At 37.7% G+C, this 20,263-nt stretch overlaps 1 protein-coding gene across 1 annotated transcript in view; it reads left to right on the top strand.

The window, feature by feature from the left end:
• The window catches only part of LOC140231065 (pregnancy zone protein-like), a 148,399-nt gene that overhangs the window by 61,417 nt on the left and 66,719 nt on the right, over positions 1 to 20,263 (top strand). The window contains exons 17-28 of the mRNA XM_072311217.1: positions 480 to 561; positions 1,179 to 1,359; positions 1,394 to 1,407; positions 1,834 to 2,048; positions 2,780 to 2,924; positions 3,411 to 3,513; positions 4,349 to 4,400; positions 10,558 to 10,690; positions 12,049 to 12,208; positions 14,300 to 14,558; positions 15,124 to 15,198; positions 18,312 to 18,471. Of these exons, the coding sequence (XP_072167318.1) occupies positions 480 to 561; positions 1,179 to 1,359; positions 1,394 to 1,407; positions 1,834 to 2,048; positions 2,780 to 2,924; positions 3,411 to 3,513; positions 4,349 to 4,400; positions 10,558 to 10,690; positions 12,049 to 12,208; positions 14,300 to 14,558; positions 15,124 to 15,198; positions 18,312 to 18,471 (1,579 nt within the window). The remainder of the gene's footprint in view (positions 1 to 479; positions 562 to 1,178; positions 1,360 to 1,393; positions 1,408 to 1,833; positions 2,049 to 2,779; positions 2,925 to 3,410; positions 3,514 to 4,348; positions 4,401 to 10,557; positions 10,691 to 12,048; positions 12,209 to 14,299; positions 14,559 to 15,123; positions 15,199 to 18,311; positions 18,472 to 20,263) is intronic.

Below are 20,263 nucleotides of genomic sequence, written 5' to 3' on the forward strand. Positions count from 1 at the left end.
TGAACTATAATTGAAAGTGAGTTTAAATATTTGCTGTTTTATGTTTATATATCTGCAGTCATTTCTCTCTCTCTCTCTCTCTCTACTTCTATACATGTTTGCATTGGCTGTGTTACAGCACTCGTGGGAATAACATGTACATAGAAATGTAAATTTCATGACATTAGGAGATGTATTATAAGTGTCCATAGAATTAGAAAAATGTTGATGGTAAAAGGTGCTTGAGTAGTTGAAGGTGCACATTGATGTAAAGACCTCTGAACCTCTAGGACTTTCCATCTCCCAAAATGCGTGCTCCTTTATGTAAAGGTAATTCTGTGGGAGTCATTTATGTTCCTCTGTAGAACAGTACAGGAGGGGAATAGCTTCATATTGAAATGTTTTAATTCTTCCTTATGTATCATACCATCTTTCTATGGGTTAAGTTGGTCTTTTGTTGATTTTTTTTTAATACTCTTTTTATGCTGGTGTGATAACAGGATATGGGATTGGTCTACATCACTAACATGGACGTTGAGACCAGTCCCTGTATTGGCATGGCTTCAATGACCCAAGGTGGTGGTAAGTCAAATTATCCTCGGCCTTAATGTTACATTGTCCTCTCTTTCAGCCTTCTCCCTCCCTTCAAATGTGTTTTCTATTTCATTGCCTGTGTATGTTGGATTTTATCACAATACAGTGACAATTGTTATGTACTATGACGTGAACGTATTATGCTGCCACGCTACATTGTGCAACATTGTGGCGCACCTGAGCATGTTGTTGCCAGTGAGATAGAAACAAAAAAGAAAGCAAACTTAGTTTGAGAAGATGAAAAAAAAGACTCATGTCTGTAACCAGCAAGATAACAACTTCAAGATAAGTTGAGTATTCATGATATTTATCTGGATTCAGAGTTATTAGTTCAGATGCTGTTAAAAATGCCAAGCATCCATCAAAAGTGTTATGCGTCATCAGTGAGTTGCCTCTATGGAGTATGTGTGGTGATCCTGCAACATGAAATGTTTTCACTTGTGCCCCAGCTCTACAATTCAGAATATCCATGGGTTTATGTGAGTAATGCTAGGGAATGCCCAATACTGACCACGTGAGAACTTATGCCCTATCGCTGTGCCCAGACATTTATGTATGAGTCAAAGGAAAGCAGTCATACCACTCTTTAATTTGTCCATCCCTAGATATGGCAGAGGAAACAGCAGAGGATCCCATTGCTGTACCACTGCTCCAAAGAAACAAGGTGGATGTTGACTTTGATGATGCCCAGGAGCAGGTGGAGATACCCAGCAATGCCCTGGAGAGTGCGCCAAGGATCAGGTCCTATTTCCCAGAAACATGGCTCTGGGACCTGCGAAGGACTGAGTGAGTCCAAGACCTTGGTCTTTACCTTCTGTAGAGTACTCAAAGCTGGTACTTGATGTGGATCCACCACATGAGGGATATACAACTTGTAGCTTTCTTCTGAGTTATCTCTGATCTCCAGGTTGGCATATGCCAACTTGAAGCACATTTCCTCTGAAAACAGGCACTTTTGTGGAAAACTAGAGCTATTTGAGAAAGATGAAGCAAATCTCTCAATATTAGAATGGATCGCAATACTTCAAAGAAGTGTTGTGATTTCAAAAAGATATATTTGTCATTTCATGTGTTAGTTAAGGGGAATTTAATGATAGGTTATGCATGTCATTGTGCCTTGGAGCGTTAAACCAAACTATTTGATGATGCCTTTTTCTATGAAGTATGCATTCTTTACCTCAACCTCTGACCTTAGCCATTGTTGCATATTATGTATTATGTCAATGGTATCATACTTATCTCAGTTCTGTCACTGGTGAGACTTCAATCAGTATGGAGGTCCAGACACCGTCACTGAGTGGATTGGGAGTGGATTCTGTACCTCCCCAGAGTACGGAGTGGGTGTGTCACCCCCCACCAAGCTCCGCGCCTTCCAGCCATTTTTCCTCTCCTATACCCTTCCTTACTCTGTGGTCAGGGGTGAGGTCGTTCCAGTCAGAGTGACTGTCTTCAACTATTTGACCGAGAGTCTTGTGGTGAGCTATGGATGGGAACATCCTTTCATTTTCATATACTTTTATTTCATATATTCAGTTTTCCCTGTATTCTGAAGTCACATACTGTATAACATGATATATTCGCGGCATGAAATTTTCGCGAATTGGAGCCAACAGTTTTTTTCGTGGCATGAAATTTTCCTGAATTGCCATTGGCGTTCAATGCATACAGTGTAGACAACTTTCGTGTGCATTTTATGTTGTATATTGGATTATTGTGACGTATACGCGCCTTTTTATATTGTGACATATTTGTGAATGTTACCATGAGTTACTGTGTTGCGTGTAATTGTTATGCGTTATGTTGCGTCGTTAGCAATAATAATATAAGCTTAGTTTGAAAGAAAAGAAAAGAGAGTTTAGATAGAACCAGCAAGGTGACAAGATGATAATAACTTGTCTGAGAGATTGACTGGATTTGGCTGCAATTAAACGATCGCATCCATCAAAGAAACTGTGTGCGTGTGTAATATGTGTAGCGTGACTCCCTCATAACCAGCTTACAACATATATTTTCACAAATCTTGGCGCTCACGAAATTCGCGAAATTAAAATGCACGCGAACATTCCTTGTTTTACAGTACCCTTTTGTAATGTAAATAATAGAAGTGCTGTGTGTTAATGAAGCTCTATATCTGCTTAAACTTGGTGCTCAGTGTATTACACAAAATATCCTAATGATATCATTCCTGTGGTGTCAAATCGTCCAGGTGGAGGTGACTCTGGAGAGGACAAATGACTTCAGAATGGCCAGGAGGAGTCGCAGCAGACAGAAGGTGTGTGTCGGCGGATCCCAGTCTCAGTCTGTGGAGTTCCGCATCATCCCAAGGACCCTCGGCAACATCGCTCTGGAAGGTAACAGTCTTGGGTCACTCTAAATACTGTATATGCCATATATTTAGCGAGTTTAATTTTTCGTCAATTGGGTCTTCCCAGCTATTTTACAATTATGATAAGCACAGAGTATTCAGTGTTTTGTTAGTAGCCATGACAACTAGTCATTGACATGCTTGCTATGGTTGGACTCGAACCAAGGATCTATTGATTACTACACTGTACATGGGTGTCGTATCAGACTACCGAGCTTCTGTCTGACAGCCAGTGCTGGTTCTAATCCTTCAAGTCCAACCCAAGTGTGTATGGCCATGTTTTTTGTTTTTTGTCTTTTTATCATGGCTACTACTGAAACACTGAGCATTCAGTGCTTATTTACATTGAAGGGCAGTTGTCAGTCAGTTACAACAAAAACAACTTGATGCAAGAATACATGAATTTGAATAAATCAAGTATGACTATTCAGCACCATGTAATCAGTTTCCATTTGACACCTTACCTTCACAGCCCTTGGCCTATCTGTAACTGATGGGGATGCACTCTTGGCAATGAACTGGTCAGCGGCATCATTGGTGCCAGGGATGTCATTTACAAAGAACTTCTTGTTGAGGTTAGTCATCCTCTCTGCTCTTAGATTGGTTGATTTGAAAGCATGTCCAAAGATGCTCTTAGCAGTGACCCACATGAATTGCTTATGGTTAAGTACTGATACTAAAAGTATATTGATACTGAAAGTAGGAGAGAAAGAGTGAAAATGCTATGACCTGACGGTTTGCAAGAAAACTTCTTGTCAAGGTCCATCGTATCCAAAAATATCAAGCATCAATTTACAACTTGTGCAGATTATTAATACGCTAACAATGAAACCTTTGCAATGCAGTCAGTTGAAGAAAAACAAAAACAAACAAGGATACAACACGATCAAAATTGCAAACATTTCTCTCTATGATTTGATGTCACAGCATGACGGGCTTCTTAGACTCTTTGTCTTCAAAATACCAGTGCACCATTCATTTCACTAATCCAACATTTTTGCCAACTTCAACACTTGCATAGAGCTGCTTTATGTGGAGATTAATCCTTAGCTTTATTAAAGTATTTTACTATCTTGTATTTTTAAACGGCAGCTTCTTCTCTATTGCTCTTAGGAATTCTGCTGAATTCACTCTGTTGTCTGCTCATAATGCGTGTTAGATATTGAAGATATGCATATCCAGTATTATTACCAGTATACAGCACAATGGCAGCTGATAGTCACACTATTACAAGCATGGATCGTATACCAAATATACTGTATTTCATGTTTATCTGACTATATATCAATTTCCTATCATGTGGTACAAAGTATAGCTTTTATGAGAAAATTTTTAGATATTGTTAGTGTTGTCATAGCAGTCAAACACTTAGTAACCTTTCATTTCATCTTCTGGTTCTTTTATTCGTAGGCAGAGGGTGCTGAGGTTGCAGTCACTCAAAATTGCTACTTCTGTCCTGAAGGTATGTGGCTTGATTGGAACTGAATGATATCTAATATTTTTGTTTCAATGTATGTCATCAATTTGAATTTTCCTATTCATTTTCTAAAATATTTGCAGTTTGACCATTGTGTTCCTTTTTTATGTTTCTTTCTGAATTCTCATTGAGTTGTCATACTTGTTTTATTGCATTGAACCCTTGCATAATGTTCAGAGTAAACTTACAATGTTTCTAATGATTCAAGGAACATGAGCATTATATTTTGGTGATGTTCTGTGCTTATTTAGAGAGTTGTTATGATTCATTTGTAATTTGTCACCGCCTTATCCTTATAAAGTTACAAACATTGAAGCAGCAGAATAAAACTAGGTAAATAAGATGATTTGCATGAAAGAGAGATGTTCCAAGTAAATCCAAATTTTTATCTTTACTACCTAATTACAGCAATGAAACGTATTTTAAATTTTCTCCTGTGTTAACGAAGCACTTAAGTGGTGTTGTGAAGTGACTTGTGATAAGTGCTTGACTGCATTCTAAGCTTAAAGACACAGTTTTCATAGTGTTAGTGTTTTTCAGTTAGTGTGGTTGTATGTGAAAATAAAATGTGACAATGTTATACATCTTTAATGAGCTTTAACTGTGGAGAGTCTTCACACTGGTGACTTTATCAGGCTTCTATGGTGACAGTTTGCAATATGTGAAATTATTCTCACTCTTTTATTACTTCAATGTGTTTTATTTGACAGCATTGTATAGATGGGATCACTCTTGTATATTGTGTAGTTGAGTGGTGTTGTTTAGTATGTGTGATTGATATTTAATGGTATGTGTCATGAAATAAGTCTGGTGAAAAAAAAGGAAATGGCATGTTGACATTTGATGAGGAGGCTGTGAATTTAGTGGATTTACAGCTTTGGTGCCATGCTAGCAGCCAGTCAATACTGCTAGACATTGCTGTGGATTGTCTGGTTAACCTAGTGCATGGATTTATAGTGTGTCTCAAACTCTGTAAGAGACACTAATGATAAACTTCATACTTTGAGATGTATGAAGTAATTTAAGTGATAATTTGGTTGAGTAATTACCAAACATATTCATTCATGCTTTTATAATACTTATCAAAGTTAGAACAGTGTCCACAAAAAGGTGAAAAAGACATTCATACATTCATTATTTGATTAAAAGGACATGTAATAAAGATAAAAGTTTATGGATTAATTTTCAATTTGAAGTAAAAACTTCATATACAATATCTTCTTTATAGTCACTACAGCAACTATGCAAATGTTATAACTCAAAATACATGATAACTGCTCTCCAAACCAACTGCCTATGCTCAGATGAAAATGTGATTCCACTGAATTGAGAGCTGTTGTTGTGTGTGTGTTTCTCTGTGTGTCTATGACAACATTGCTTTGTTGTTCACATGTTTAACTTGAGGAAGAAATGTCTTTGTTGTACATTGTTTCTGTGTGCACCCCCAAAGTTGATGCTTGCTTCCCAAACTGTCCCTGCTAAATGTTATGTGTAAATGCGACAGTCCACAAAAATTTCCTTGTTTCCAAAGTTACCTGCAAAATATCCTCTGCTTCTCAATATGTTGCTGTTTAATCTTTGTCAGTCTATGATTGTATGTGATTGAATTGGTCGGAAAAGATAACACATTTTATGTGAGATTAAGTGTTGATTATTTTGAAAAAGAAATATTTTTGTGCCTTTTCTTTCAATTTAACTGAGTATTATGCAGAAATCACTTGGGGAAGCTCATGAATTTCCATAATAGAGATAACCAGGGTAGTATTATTTACCTGTTTTGTGTGTGAGCTATTAACTGTAGGTGCAGTTTAGAGTTCAATATTAAATGCTGTGAGGATGGCTGTGGAGTAATAAGGTAAGACTCATTTTCTTAATTTTAGCCATGTTGGAATGTTGTGTATGACTGCCATGCAAATATCATATTAATCTGTGGTATCTATGTATTATGAATGGCCTGAAAAGCATGTTATAAAAACAAAATAATTGTGGATGGAGAACACACCTTCAATTTCTCTATCAGTTTCAGTTAAGTTTGTCATGCCAGATGTCATTGACAGAGAACTATGTCAGGATACATTAGCATGGAACGCACAAAACAATGTGTGCAATTTGAGATTGTGTGAATCAAGATAGTGTACAATGTCAATCTGGTTATAAAATCCTTTTTTCTTCTTTGAGAGACCAAATCTGGGTAATGCTTTACAGAAAATAAATGCCCAATGTAGTATTTCAGCCTATATTGCTCCTGAAATAAAAGTAGGCACAACATAGAGTTGATATGTGTCAAATCTGGTTCAGGTATTCAGTGGGTTAAGTATTGTAGTTGAATAGTGATTATTTGTTTGTTTCACTCTTGACATTCCCACTGTGATTATGTGAACAACCTCACACAGATATTCAGGAATTAAAAAACACACACAAACACACACAAAAACATTTTCCATTTTTCAGTTTTCCAGAAAACTGTGTAAATACAAAGACTGTATTTAATACAGTCTTTGTATTTACACAGTATTCTGGAATTTTTTTTTTTTTTTTTTTTAATTCTGAATATATTTTGCTAAAAATCTTACATTCTAAAGATGCATACATGTACATGTATCATGCATTTGCAATTTTAAAGTCTGTTTTTCAACAGTTGTCTTGACTCTGTTTTAAAGTTATCATAGAATAAATTATTAGTATCTAATGACTTGTTTTTAGATAGGATTTGGGTCATTAGACACAGATAATTCTTTTCTGTCTTGAACTGTTGAAGCTTTTCTTTGTGTATGTGGTGATACACAAAATTATGAATGCCTTCCTGTACTTGTTTTGTTTACAGATGCAATAAAGGATGATTTATGCAATATACATATTGAACAATTAAAGGAATGCACACATTTCCCATGCATTTTTTTTTTTGTTATATTTTTTTTGGGGGGGGGGTAGGAGGGAAATGTGTTGAAGTGATACCAGTTTTGAGTGGTGTTTTAATGGATTGAGGTGGATAACGAAAAGATGATATCTACCTGCTCTGAAATCACTGTACATACAACTTGATGCATTTAGCATGAGATTTACAGAAAACTATTGAGCTTGTTGCAGTGATTGACTTTATTGCATCTGTAAACTATGTGTCATCTCTCATTCTTGGGCAGTAAAGCTTCACATTTTGTTTTGATATGCACATTGTGTTAGAATACATTGGATGTCTTGTGTCACTGGTCATATAATGTTATAACAATGGTTTGGTACTTTGGTTTTTTCCTTCATGCATCCAGCCTGTGTCTCCACATCATAACTTGTTTATTTGTACTGGCCGACTTTGTATGTATGTACTAGTGTTACTCAATGGACTAATTGATAATAAAATCATCATGCATGTAACTATTGATCAATTCCATAACTAACATTGCATTTGGAAGTGCAGTACATACGTATGTCTTCACTGAAGCCGTACAGTGTACCTCGTATCATTTATATTTAAAAAATCTATTTTAGTACAGAAGTTTGTAATAAAAAAAGATTCACTATATCAAGTGAACTTTCATTGAGTGCTAATGTATGATAGGAGATGATGCTGTAATAGAAAGTATACTGTATAGCAATGTGTAACATTTCAATTTGAGGAGGAAAAAATGATTCTATTTCTATTGCGGTTAAAGTCTGTAGGGAATTATCATACATGTATATTGTACATTCTGATATTGAATTCTTATAATTCTTGTATATCACAAGCTACATGTATGTATGATTAAAACTTCCCTAGTCATTTGTGGAAACAAGTGAGAGACCGAGACATGTATATTAAAGCAAGTGAATATAATCATGTGCTTCTTTACAAACATATCAAATCACATTTTTTCTTTGCACACAATAATTTTCCTAGTGATGTTGATGAGGGCAAAGATTATGGTTGTAAGATTTTTCCCCCATGTTGGTAAAAGATTCTTTGTTTATCTTTCTCTTTGGCAGATGAAACTGATGAGTTGTGAAAGAGCTTTGTAGAGGGACATCACCTACGTCAGAAGGCAGCGGATTGTGAGAGATAGAGAGAGGGATATTGATGGAGCATCAGTTCAGCTTCCCATGTCACCACATGATGCATTCCTTATTTACCTCCCTCCTTTTCTATGTACCAATACATTGGAGGGTTTCATCTTACTCTAGTAGTACTATACAGCATGTAGAATTTGTAGCGTTACCTACATTTGTACAATGTAGTTTGAGGTACATGTACTTATGTTTTTTGATGTAGATTGCACATGGGAATATGAAGAGATATTAGAGTCATGAGAGCCATCTACTGAAACAAAGAAGTACAACTTGTGTATTTTCTGCCTCTTGTGTGTGAATCTTTCACTGTTTTCATTCATATTAAAGGTACAAAACTGTGCATGCCTTTCTTCTTTACTTTAATAAGAGAACACTGGGGTCAAGAGGAAAATAATCATGTGACCAATGACTCAGGAAGTGTAAAGAGAGTTTGATCCAGTGTCTGTTGAAATGTAGATATTGATAGGTTGTGTGATCCATAGACATACATTATTTATTGAGCAATCGTGATATGTACTATTCAGCAGGATCTACTGTCTAAACAATTTTTGTAGCTCTCTACGCCATTTTTGATAATATGGCATAAACCCGTTGAGGACGAGTCCCGCGTATACTCGGGCAGGTGTCTATGGGAAATACGTGTTGTAGCAAAATCAGTCCGTCCTCAACGGGTTAAGATCAAAATACTGATGCAGGATAGTTCACATTCAGCTTGAAAGAATGATAAGGCAGTTTAATTAGTGTTGAGCATGAATGAACTCTGTTGCTACTCACCACTAGATATACACAAGATAACTATATGTAACATAGTGTACACTGAAGACAGTGAGAAGGGGACATAGCTATGGCCAATAAATTCAGCACATTATCATGCCTGTATTCCTTCAAGTTTTTAGCATTCAACATAACATGTACTGCGACATAGGGTGGGATTTCACGGAGCATGCGAACGATTTGCGAAGGACGCGAATGACAAAATCCAACATTCGGAAAAGTTTTTCTCCGAATGTTTTCCGACAATGAAGCCGAAAACTATTCTTGCGCAATTTGTGCGAAGTTTCCACGACGTATGTGGGAATGTCGTGTGTATCATTGCTAAAGTACAGCATGTTACGTACACGAAGAACACGCGACGGAAATGCGAACAACGAAGAATTTTCACTAATCATGGGAGAAAATGTACCCAAGGAGAGGTGGAAGCTGTCTTGAGTTGAATTTTTTTCTTCCCTCTATTTTTCCTTTCTTTTTCCCTCATTTCTCTATCGTGTGCTTGCCTACATTTTTTCCCTAGGACATATCTCCACTATTAAAGCATTTGATCTTTTTTTTTTTTGGCAGTTCCTCCAACACATAATCTCTATAGTTCAAATGAAATTTTACATACTTTAGATTAATTTTAAGTGTATTCTGCGATTTTTTTTTTGCATATCAAACATTTATTTCTCTTTGCTAGTCTTTAATTTCTTTTGTTACTATAGTTGTTAATAATTGTTTGATGTTTAGATGTATGCTACGATTTTTATTTGTAGAAAACGTATAGGTCATACATCCCCCAAACGTGCGCTAAACATTCGCGAGAATGTCTCAAAAAGTACGCGAACAGTTTGCGATTACGTCGTAAAATGATCGGAAAAACTTCGCAGATTTCGCGTAACATACGCGAGACATTCTCCAAAGTTTCGGAGTCTATTTGGGGTTTCACGAACATTTTGCAAACATCAAGTGTGTCTTGCGAAGGTCTTGCGCATATGACGAGGCTTTAAAGACACTTTCGAGAACAATTCACGAGCAAATCACGACCAAGTGTGCGGAAAAGGTTCACAAAAAATTGCTAACTTTTTTGAAATTCTCGCCGAAGTAAAAACGACTTTCGCGAACAATTGACGACGCTTCCGAACCCTCACGTTCGTTTGGCGATCGTTTGCAGAATAAAATACGAATGCTTGATTTTGTCATTCGCGTCCTTCGCAAATCGTTCGCATGCTCCATGAAATCCCAGCCTTAATGGTAAAAATTATTAAACAGAGTGCATGTTTGATTAATGTGGGATGGCTGGTTGGAGTATTTCTAACCTTATATGTTATAATAACTATGTCATTGTTGTTATGTGGTGATGGATTCTTGTACATTCTTCTTTGATGTTGATGTAGAGGAAGGTGGCAACTTGAAGACGTTCAACATCACTCTGCCAGCCAACAGAGTTGAGGGGTCTGCCAGAGGAAAGATATCCATGACAGGTGAGGTACACTTTTGCGACAATTATTCTCAGATAAAATATGGGAACATCATGTGTGAGGCCTCTACACCCGGCTTAATACTGGTTAGTGATAAGGTTAGAGTAAAGATTAAGTTTAGGATTAGGTGTAGGGTTAAAGTTTGGGTGAGGGTTAGGGTTGGGTTTAGGCTGAGGATTTTAATAGGATTAGTGGAAGGGTCAGGGGAAGGGTCTGGTGTAATTGCCCTAGACCTCTCTAGTGACTCCATGCTGCCCCCCTCCCCCCCCCCCCCCCCCCCCCCAGCTAAATGGAGTAAGTGACATGAGCATTTTTTTTTTCTGTTTTTTTGTTTTTTTTCTAATGAATAACCAAATTTGTTCGTCAATGACAGGGACATCTGTGCAAAGTGATGATATCTTGACTTATATATCTCTTATTAGATTTGAGTGTTTCTGCTCAAAACTGTGTGTCTAAGTAAAACACAGTCATTTTAATGTATGCTCATTAATATCTCCTATTTTTTGAGTTGTCACATGCGTCCTGTTGCTGTAGGAAGGCAGCATGGATGAGCAGACAGTTCAGATTTATTCTGACCAGTGTACCCTGGTAATATACTCCATGGCTCAGATTTATGACTATGAATGCAGGATATTTTTGTTTGTGATTGCAGTTCCAGATTCCTCATCTTCTCCTATACACATGATTTTTCATCCATCCATGATGATGTGATTGAAACTAGCTTCAAGATTCCATCTGGTGTTTGGCAATATATTTCAAGAAAACTCTTTCAAGAAAAAGGAAGAGAGGATTTACACCTTCTGTATGTGTATGGACTTTCCGGTAATGTTCCCTTTTGGGAAAATGTATGTCTATACCTACAACTCCAGACACTTAAAATACTGAGTTAGCTTTAACTTGCCTAATGCTCATCAGAAACTGGGCTACTTCATATCTGTCCCTGTACTGCGCAAAACATGTTAAAAGAGGATATTTGGTTTATTTTAGAGGATTTTCAAGCTTTGTTTGGGTTAGAATGATATCCAAAATTTGATCAATATTCTCTGTTTTCTAATGTGCTTTTTTCCTGCAGTGCTCCACATTCATGGAAAAAAATTCAAAAAAAAAAAATCTTTTCATATTTTACTTTGTATCACCTGTCCAATCTATATCACACTTCTTTAAAAAATACATGTACAATGTACAGTGAAAACTCATTCTTTCAAAAGGATCTTTCCGATTTTCCATGTAAAAGTGCAAAATTCATTCATTTTTGTTTCTACATTTTTGTTTGTATGTTTCCTCGAGTACATTGCACACTGTAGGTACTGTTGTTATGATTGTCTCATTGGTTATCTTCTGTTGTCTTTATGTCTTTCCAGGAGACATGATGGGACCCAGCTTGTCCAACTTAGACCATCTCATCCAGCTACCAACAGGCTGTGGAGAACAAAATATGCTTGGCTTTGTTCCCAACATTGTTGCCCTGAGTTACCTCATCACCACCAATCAACTCACTCCCTCAATTGAAAACAAAGCAAGGTGCGATTGTAAAGCCCTATCATCAACTCTTGAACAAACTTGATTGATCGTATGTTTGATATGGTTTTTGGTACCCTGGGGTGCCTGATTAAATAGAATTCCACCATTCGTGGAATTACGTTATATTTGTTTCCTTTTTTAGCTCTGTACCCTGGGCTACTAAAATAAGGGAAAAGCAGTTTTTAGTACTTTATTCAAGAAGAGTGTGTATCACTAACATACTGAAAGCTCTATAAATTACTTTTCAATAATGGATCATAGTTCTCCGAATATAGATAGGAAATTATTAATGTCTGTTCATTATCGCAAGTAGAATTTTAATATATGAGTCAATTTCTCTCATGTAGATAAAAAATGAGCAAAGAAAAGGGGATTCCATAGGGATTCAAACCTGAGACCTCTGGATTATTGCTAGACCAGTGCTCTTACCAATTGAGCTATGGAAAGCCCCAGTACAGTGTTCTTCCCAGAAAGACCGTAATTCTCAAAGCTCGTATGGTCAGAAGCTTACACAAACCTGACATAAACCCCGAAGGGTAGATAGCAATTTGGGAATAAATGCAAGAGATTACTGAAGTGATGCAGCTTTTTAGCTCACCTGAGCCGAAGGCTCACGTGAGCTATTGCGATTGCTCTTCGTCCGGCGTCCGGCGTGCGTCTTGTGTAAACTTTTTACATTTTCATCTTCTTCTTGAAAACCCCAAGACCGATTTTCACCGAACTTGGCAGGTAGCATCCCTAGGGGGTTAGGATCTCAATATGTTAAAATGGGCACCATGCCCCAACCAGGGGGCCCCAAACCCTCCAAAATTAAGGAATCTTTAAAAATCTTCTTCTCTAGAACTAGAAGTGATAGAGCTTAGTTAATACTATGAGTTAGTACATTAATGACTGTAGTTCCAAGTTTGTTCATGGCAGATCCAAGGGTGCCCCCCTTGGGGTGGGGGGGGGGGGTCCAAATGGGGCCTAAATTGTACATTTTCATCATCTTCTTGAAAGCCTTATGATGGATTTTTACCAAACTTGGCAGGTAGCATCCCTATGGGGTTAGGATCTCAATTTGTAAAAATGGGCACCATGCCCCACCCAGGGGGTCCTAGGGGGCCCAACCCCCTCCCCCCCCCCCCAATTAAGGTATCTTTAAAAATCTTTTTCTCTAGAACCAGAAATGATAGTGCTAAGTTAATACTATGAGTCAGTACATTGATGACTGTAGTTTCAAGTTTGTTCATGGCAGAATCAGGGGTGCCCCCCTTGGGACCCAGGGGAGGGGGGTGGGGGAGGGGTCCTAATGGGGCCTAAATTGTACATTTTCATCTTCTTCTTGAGAACCCCATGACCCATTTTCACCAAACTTGGCAGGTAGCATCCCTAGGGGTGTAGGATCTCAATTTGTTCAAATGGGCACCGTGTCCCACCTGGAGGGCCCCAAGGGACGCAAACCTCCCCAAATTAAGGAATCTTTAAAAATCTTCTCTAGTATCAGAAGTGATAGAGCTAAGTTAAAACCATGAGTTAGTAAATTAATAACTGTAGTTTCAAGTTTGTTTGATAGCAGATCAAGGGGTGCCCCCCTCCCCACCTCTTGCAGGCAGGGGGGAGGGGTGGGGAGGTCCAAATTAGGGCCTAAATTGTACATTTTCATCTTCTTCTTGAAAACCTCATGATGGATGTTCACCAAACTTGGCAGGTAGCATCCCTAGGGGGTTAGGATCTCAATTTATTAAAATGGGCACCATGGTCCTTGGGCCCCCCCCCCCCCCCCCCCATCCCTCCATATTAAGGAATCTTTAAAAAAGTGTTCTTCTCTAGAACCAGAAGTGATAGAGCTAAAATGGATACTATGAGTGGGGGGAGGGTCCGAATTTTGACCGTAATTGTACATGTTCATCTTCTACTTGAGAATGCCTGGTCAAATGTTGGTAGAGCTGTGTGTAATTTAGATTAGTGACTGCTTGAAAGGTCAACTTGCGATACTCAGGTGAGCGCTAGACCCGCGGGTCTCTTGTTGAAAATGAATGTGGTCAGTTCTCCTTTGCAGTAATAGTAGGCATTTCCAGTGGTCATGAAGTCATTTTTATGATATCACAGTTTCAACATGAAGCGAGGATACCAGCGGGAGCTGAACTACCGGCACAGGGACGGCTCTTACTCGGCATTTGGTGAGAATGATGAAGAGGGAAGCACCTGGCTGACTGCCTTTGTGGTGCGCTCCTTTGCCCAGGCGGCGGAATACATCTTCATAGATGAGGACGACCTGGATGTTAGCATCTCATGGCTGAAGAGACTCCAAGACCAGGAGACGGGTTGTTTTCAGTCCAGAGGGAGGGTCATTCACAAGGGGATGAAGGTATGATGTAGCCCTGTTTGGAGAAAAAATTTGTCTATATTATCATGATGTGGCCTCCAGAATGAGTGCTTTGTAATTTGACATATTGTGATGGTCTTGATGCACTCCTCTTTGCATCCTGTTTGTATCCACATGATGTAACAAATCATGGACTGGATCTGTTTGTCAGTAGAACATTCTTAGTACTTGAGTCTATTTGAGAGCCTTTGATATATGTGCATGGAATGATATGTCAAGTGTTGATGGACCTTTCTCTGAGGAATAAGTGGATATGTGTGGGAACATTCATGTGTCAAAAGATGTTGTTTTTGAGATGATGAAAAAGCAAAATATAGTCTTTTGTGATGACACTCACTATTGCCAGCCTGTCAATTAGAAAAACCTGCATGCTCTTTGGTCTTGCTTGTGATTATTAATTGCATAGATATAATATATTCCACTTTTTTGTAGTGTTCTCTTGTATGAAGTGATATACTGTAATAGCAGTCTATAAATATGTGATTATTTGATACAACATGCCTTACTTTTCATGTATATTTTTTGTATTTGTGCATGGTGACTGCAGGGTGGAGTAGACAGTGAGCGGACTCTTACAACCTACATCCTACTTACCATGCTGGAATCAGGGCTCACTAGAAGTGTAAGTGCATTTTGGTTTCTACAGAATTATAATATGCCAAAAATGTATCTGGAGATTTTATGGGTCAGTGCTGGACCAATGTGTTTGTTGTCATCAAACTTGGCCGAGGAATTCAGCAAGAGGTCCAGTGAATGTCCATCTGCCATCTGTGGGTCAACATCAATGTTTGAACTGTCACCTTACGTGCAGTTACACTACACGAAACTACAGGTAGTTTCACAACATGGTATTTTGCTTCATGCAGATTGGGCAGTGTGACCGCAACCCTCTTGTTAAATTACCAGCGAAACTTCCTACGAAACTTCCTGCATGCACGTGGCAAGCTTCTATGTGTAGTTTTGTGCAGTGTGACTTCCAAGAAGTTTGTGACACCATAATGGATCCATTTTCGTTGTTTACGCACATATTGTACATTCTTTTGTACAATGTTGCTTTTTGGCATTGTTTTCCTATAAGAGACCAAAACTACAGGTAGTTTCCTGTCACTGAAAATACATGTACAACTGTCTGTGACCACATACTCAAACTTATTGGGAGGCAAACTATACATCAACTATACATACAACAAAAGGGTCTTAAAGTCGATGACAGCTGAGCCGAGAAAAATTGAGTTTGAAGTCACATCATCAAAATTGGTCAAAACAATCAGATTTCTGTCTTTGGCATAATTTTGTAGTCTAATGTTTTGTCTATCATCTGCTGAAATTTCGAAGCCAAATGATGAAAGGAAAGGCAAGAAATCAGCGATTTCCTTGGCCATGATTTTCCGACTTTTAACGTAACAGAAACGTGTCCGAAGATTTGGATTTAGCGCCGCAGCTAGACTCCGCCCCTAGCAACGGGGGAGTGATCTTATTGGTCAGTGCGTGGCATCCTAATTACTGATTGGTTGTGCGTAGACCGCTGGCGCTAAGTTTGAATGAACATCGCGGAGGTTGCAAGGAGTAAACATGCTATTGTCAAGCGGTGAAAACTGTCTCGCCTCCCCATGATCAGGATAGTGTCAGAAGGAGAACTTTGAAGAGGTTTTTCTCGAAACTCTGATTTCCTCAACCACTTGACATGCGCTAATAAATCATCGATATCTCTGCAACTGAGTACTTTTATGAGTTGTGCTATATATGAAATTGGAATAGAAGAGTAAGGGAATAAAGTCATGCCGTTTTCAGAGAATTGTCCTCCCCCGACTTTCGGATCCTTTTGTTGTAGCGGGTCACATATAGTGTGACCATACATAAAGTGCTCTTGTAACCAAAATCTCTGCAGTGAATTCTGCTGACTTTGACAATTGTTGATTACAAGAACATTGATAACAATATCAACAATGATAATAGCATTGAGGGTGTAGTTTTAGGTAACAATATATCATACAACTGTGAGGATAGTGGATACAATCTGAGTATGACAAACATACTGAAATTATCTGATTTCATTTTTGGTCAAAATAAAGTTTGAGGCTTTAAAGGGAATGCAAAACCAAAAAGCAATGTGGATTGAATGAAAGCAGCAACACTAGTAGAACACATCAGTGAAAGTTTGAGGAAAATCATACAATTGATGCAAAAGTTGTGAATTTTTAAAGTTTTGGTGTTGGAACCGCTGGATGAGGAGACTACGAAAATTTGAAAAAGTGTTTGCTTTTTGATTTTCATGAAAAATGATTTTTTTGTGGAATTCTCTTTATATATATATATATATATATATATATATATATATATATACATGTATATATATATATATATATTTTTTTTTTTTTTTATATATTGTTGTCCACACATTGTGTCATAATCGTACATCATAAAAAGTGACAATATTTTGATACAAGTAGCCTGGAGCTCTTTATTAGAGAATCTAAAAAAAATAAAAAATAATAACAATGACATTTTTTTTCCAAACTTAACCTGACAGCCTGTGTATTAATTTAAGTCTATGGGGATTTCAGAATTCAGTATGGAATGGGTTAAAGATGCTTTCAGAAATGAAATAAGTGAATGTACACTTACTTACATCCTAGGCGATTTGTACATCTAGTAGATCCAGGGAGCAGATGGGGACCAAAACAGGTTCTATAACTCCTATCCTTCATATTACAGTACCCTTTAGTTAACCCTTATATTCTCAATACCACAGTACACCCCTTTCATATTGCAGGACAGTTTCTATAACCCTTTCATTCCCAGCTCTTTTATACCCTTCAAGATCACAGTAATACCCTTTTGATAAGCCATAAATTCTCAGTCCCTCTGTGCACCCCTTCACTTTGCAGAACAGTGTTTATAACCCTTTCATTCCTAGCTCTTTTTTAATACCCTTTCAAGATACAGTCCCTTTGGATAGCCTTCTTATTCTAGATACATGTACCTCTGCACACCCTTTCATTTTGCAGAATGGTTTCTGTAACCCTTTCAATAACCCTTTTATTCTAAAATCTTCTGTACAGCTTTTCTTCTTTTCTTTTTAATAATGTGATAATTCTTTCACTCCCATCTCTTTTATAGACCCTTTGAAATTACTGTACTCCTCTGATAATCCTATTATTCTCGATTCCTCTGTACATCCTTTCAATTTGCAGAACAGCTTTTATAACCCTTTCCTTCCCAGCTGTTTTGTAGACCCATTCAAATTACAGCACCCTTTTGATAACCCTTTGATTCTCAGTACCTCTGTACACTCTTTCATTTTGCAGAACAGTTTCTGTAAACCTTTCATTCCCAGTTTTTTTTTTTTCATGGACCTTTCCAAATTACAGTTCCCTTTCAATAGCCCTGTACAATACCTCTGTACAGCCTTTCATTTTGCAAAACAAGTTTTATAACCATTTCATTCCATCTCTTTTATAGACCTTTCCAAATAACAGTTCCCTTTTGATAACCCTCTAATTCTCAATACCTCTGTACACCCTTTGTTTAAATTTTCTCAAAATCAAGTGGCATGAATATTATTTTAATTCAGATTTAGTGTATAAACAGAGTCCTGATACAAAAGTCACTCTGATATTTCTTCTGTCCTTTCATTTTTCTTTTTTTTTTTAGATGTCCTTCCCCATGCATGCTTTACAGTATGCACATTTCACCACTTTATATTGTTTGTGTGATTGATATCCTCATCTGTAGGATCCCATGATCCAGGATGCAGTTCGCTGTGTAACCAGGGAGATTGAGGAGCTGGAGGACACATATGCCTTGGCCCAGCTGGCCTATGCCCTCACCCTAGCAGATAGCATCCTTCAAGATACTGTCTTGGAGAAGTTAGAATCACAAGCTATCAGTGAGGGTGAGTGATTAGACAAGCAAACTTGATTTTAATTAGGAGTCGGAGAGCGTGTGATGCTTTCTGGCACTTTTATTGTCCCCGCCGAACGAGTTCGAGCAGGGGACTATGAAACGGGCTCCGTACGTGTGTGTGTCCGTGCGTCCGTCCGTGCATCCGTCCGTCCGTGTGTGCGTCCGTGTGTGATCAAAATGTTCAATTTGCTACTTCTCTGTCATTTATGAGCCAATTTTGATTCTGTTTGCTTTATATGATAGCACTACATGGGAGCTTTAAAACTTCTACACAGAATCTCAGTTGTGACCTTTGACCTTGACCTTTGACCTATATTGTACATTTTGCTACAAAATGCTACTCCTTCGCCGTTTCTAACCCGATTTTGATTCCGTTTGCTTTATGTGATGGCACTAGGTGAGGGCTTCAAAACTTCTACACAGAATTTTGACCTTTGACTTCTTTGACCTTTGACCTTGATTTTTAACCTATATTGTACATTTTGCTACAAAATGCTACTCCTTCGCCATTTCTAACCCGATTTCGATTCCGTTTGCTTTATATGATGGCACTAGTTGAGGGCTTCAAAACTTCTACACAGAATTTTGACCTTTGACTTCTTTGACCTTTGACCTTGATTTTTGACCTATATTGTGCATTTTGCTACAAAATGCTACTCCTTCGCCATTTCTAACCCGATTTCGATTCCGTTTGCTTGATGTGATAGCACTAGGTGAGGGCTTCAAAACTTCTGCACAGAATTTTGACCTTTGTCTTCTTTGACCTTTGACCTTGATTTTTGACCTATATTGTACATTGGCTACAAAATGCTTCTCCTTCGCCATTTCTAACCCAATTTTGATTCCATTTGCTTTATGTGATGGCACTAGGTGAGGGCTTCAAAACTTCTACACAGAATTTTGACCTTTGACCTCTTTGACCTTTGACCTTGATTTTTTACCTATATTGCACATTTTGTTACAAAATGCTACTTACGGCGGGGACATATATTACGCACCGCGTAATTTCTACTTTTCCTTGTTAAACTTTATTCAATTTTGTGTTTGGAGTGCCTGGTGCTTTTGATAATTTCTATTGGACTTTCTTTGAATGTGTGTGGGAGAGCTTGTTGCTATTAGTCTCTCATATTGATATGAAAAATGCTTCATTAATCAAGACTGAATGCAGAGAGATAATTTTGGAGACACATTGGCCTCAAACATGAGGTTGATTTAGAATGTAGAAGGGAGTGATGTAGACTATGTGTATAATGGTGTTATTTTTTATCTTGGGGATGAGAAGAGCATCTTGCATTGAAAATTTAATAGATACAAAAACTGAGACTAAACAATGCAGTAAATGGACAGAAAATTCCTGTACAGAAACTCTGCTGTACAGAGCAGATCATGATTACTGCTGCAGTCTGCAGGATTTCACTGTCAACAACTGTTTCAGGCAGTTTTGTGACTAAAGATAGGACATATGACTTGACCTTTTATCAAAAGTCATATCTCTTCCTGTTTACATGATTTTAGCAACTTTTTATTGACAGAGTAAATAAATTTGTATAATGGAAAAAAATCTCTTCCTGCTATACATAATTTGAGCAACTTTTTATTGACATAGTGAATGAATTTCTGTGATGAAAAAATTATCGAAACACAAATTAGATTTTATGACACAAGAGTAGTAACAGCAACCATAAAGCATTCTGCTACTACACCAGATGCAGATTTAAAGGCTGTTTATACTTTCATGGTATCTGCTTAGTTTGTAGCATTAGTGCTTCAGAACTGTCTTT

This window comes from Diadema setosum, chromosome 7 (genome assembly GCF_964275005.1).
Source record: "Diadema setosum chromosome 7, eeDiaSeto1, whole genome shotgun sequence".
Lineage (NCBI taxonomy): Eukaryota > Metazoa > Echinodermata > Echinoidea > Diadematoida > Diadematidae > Diadema > Diadema setosum.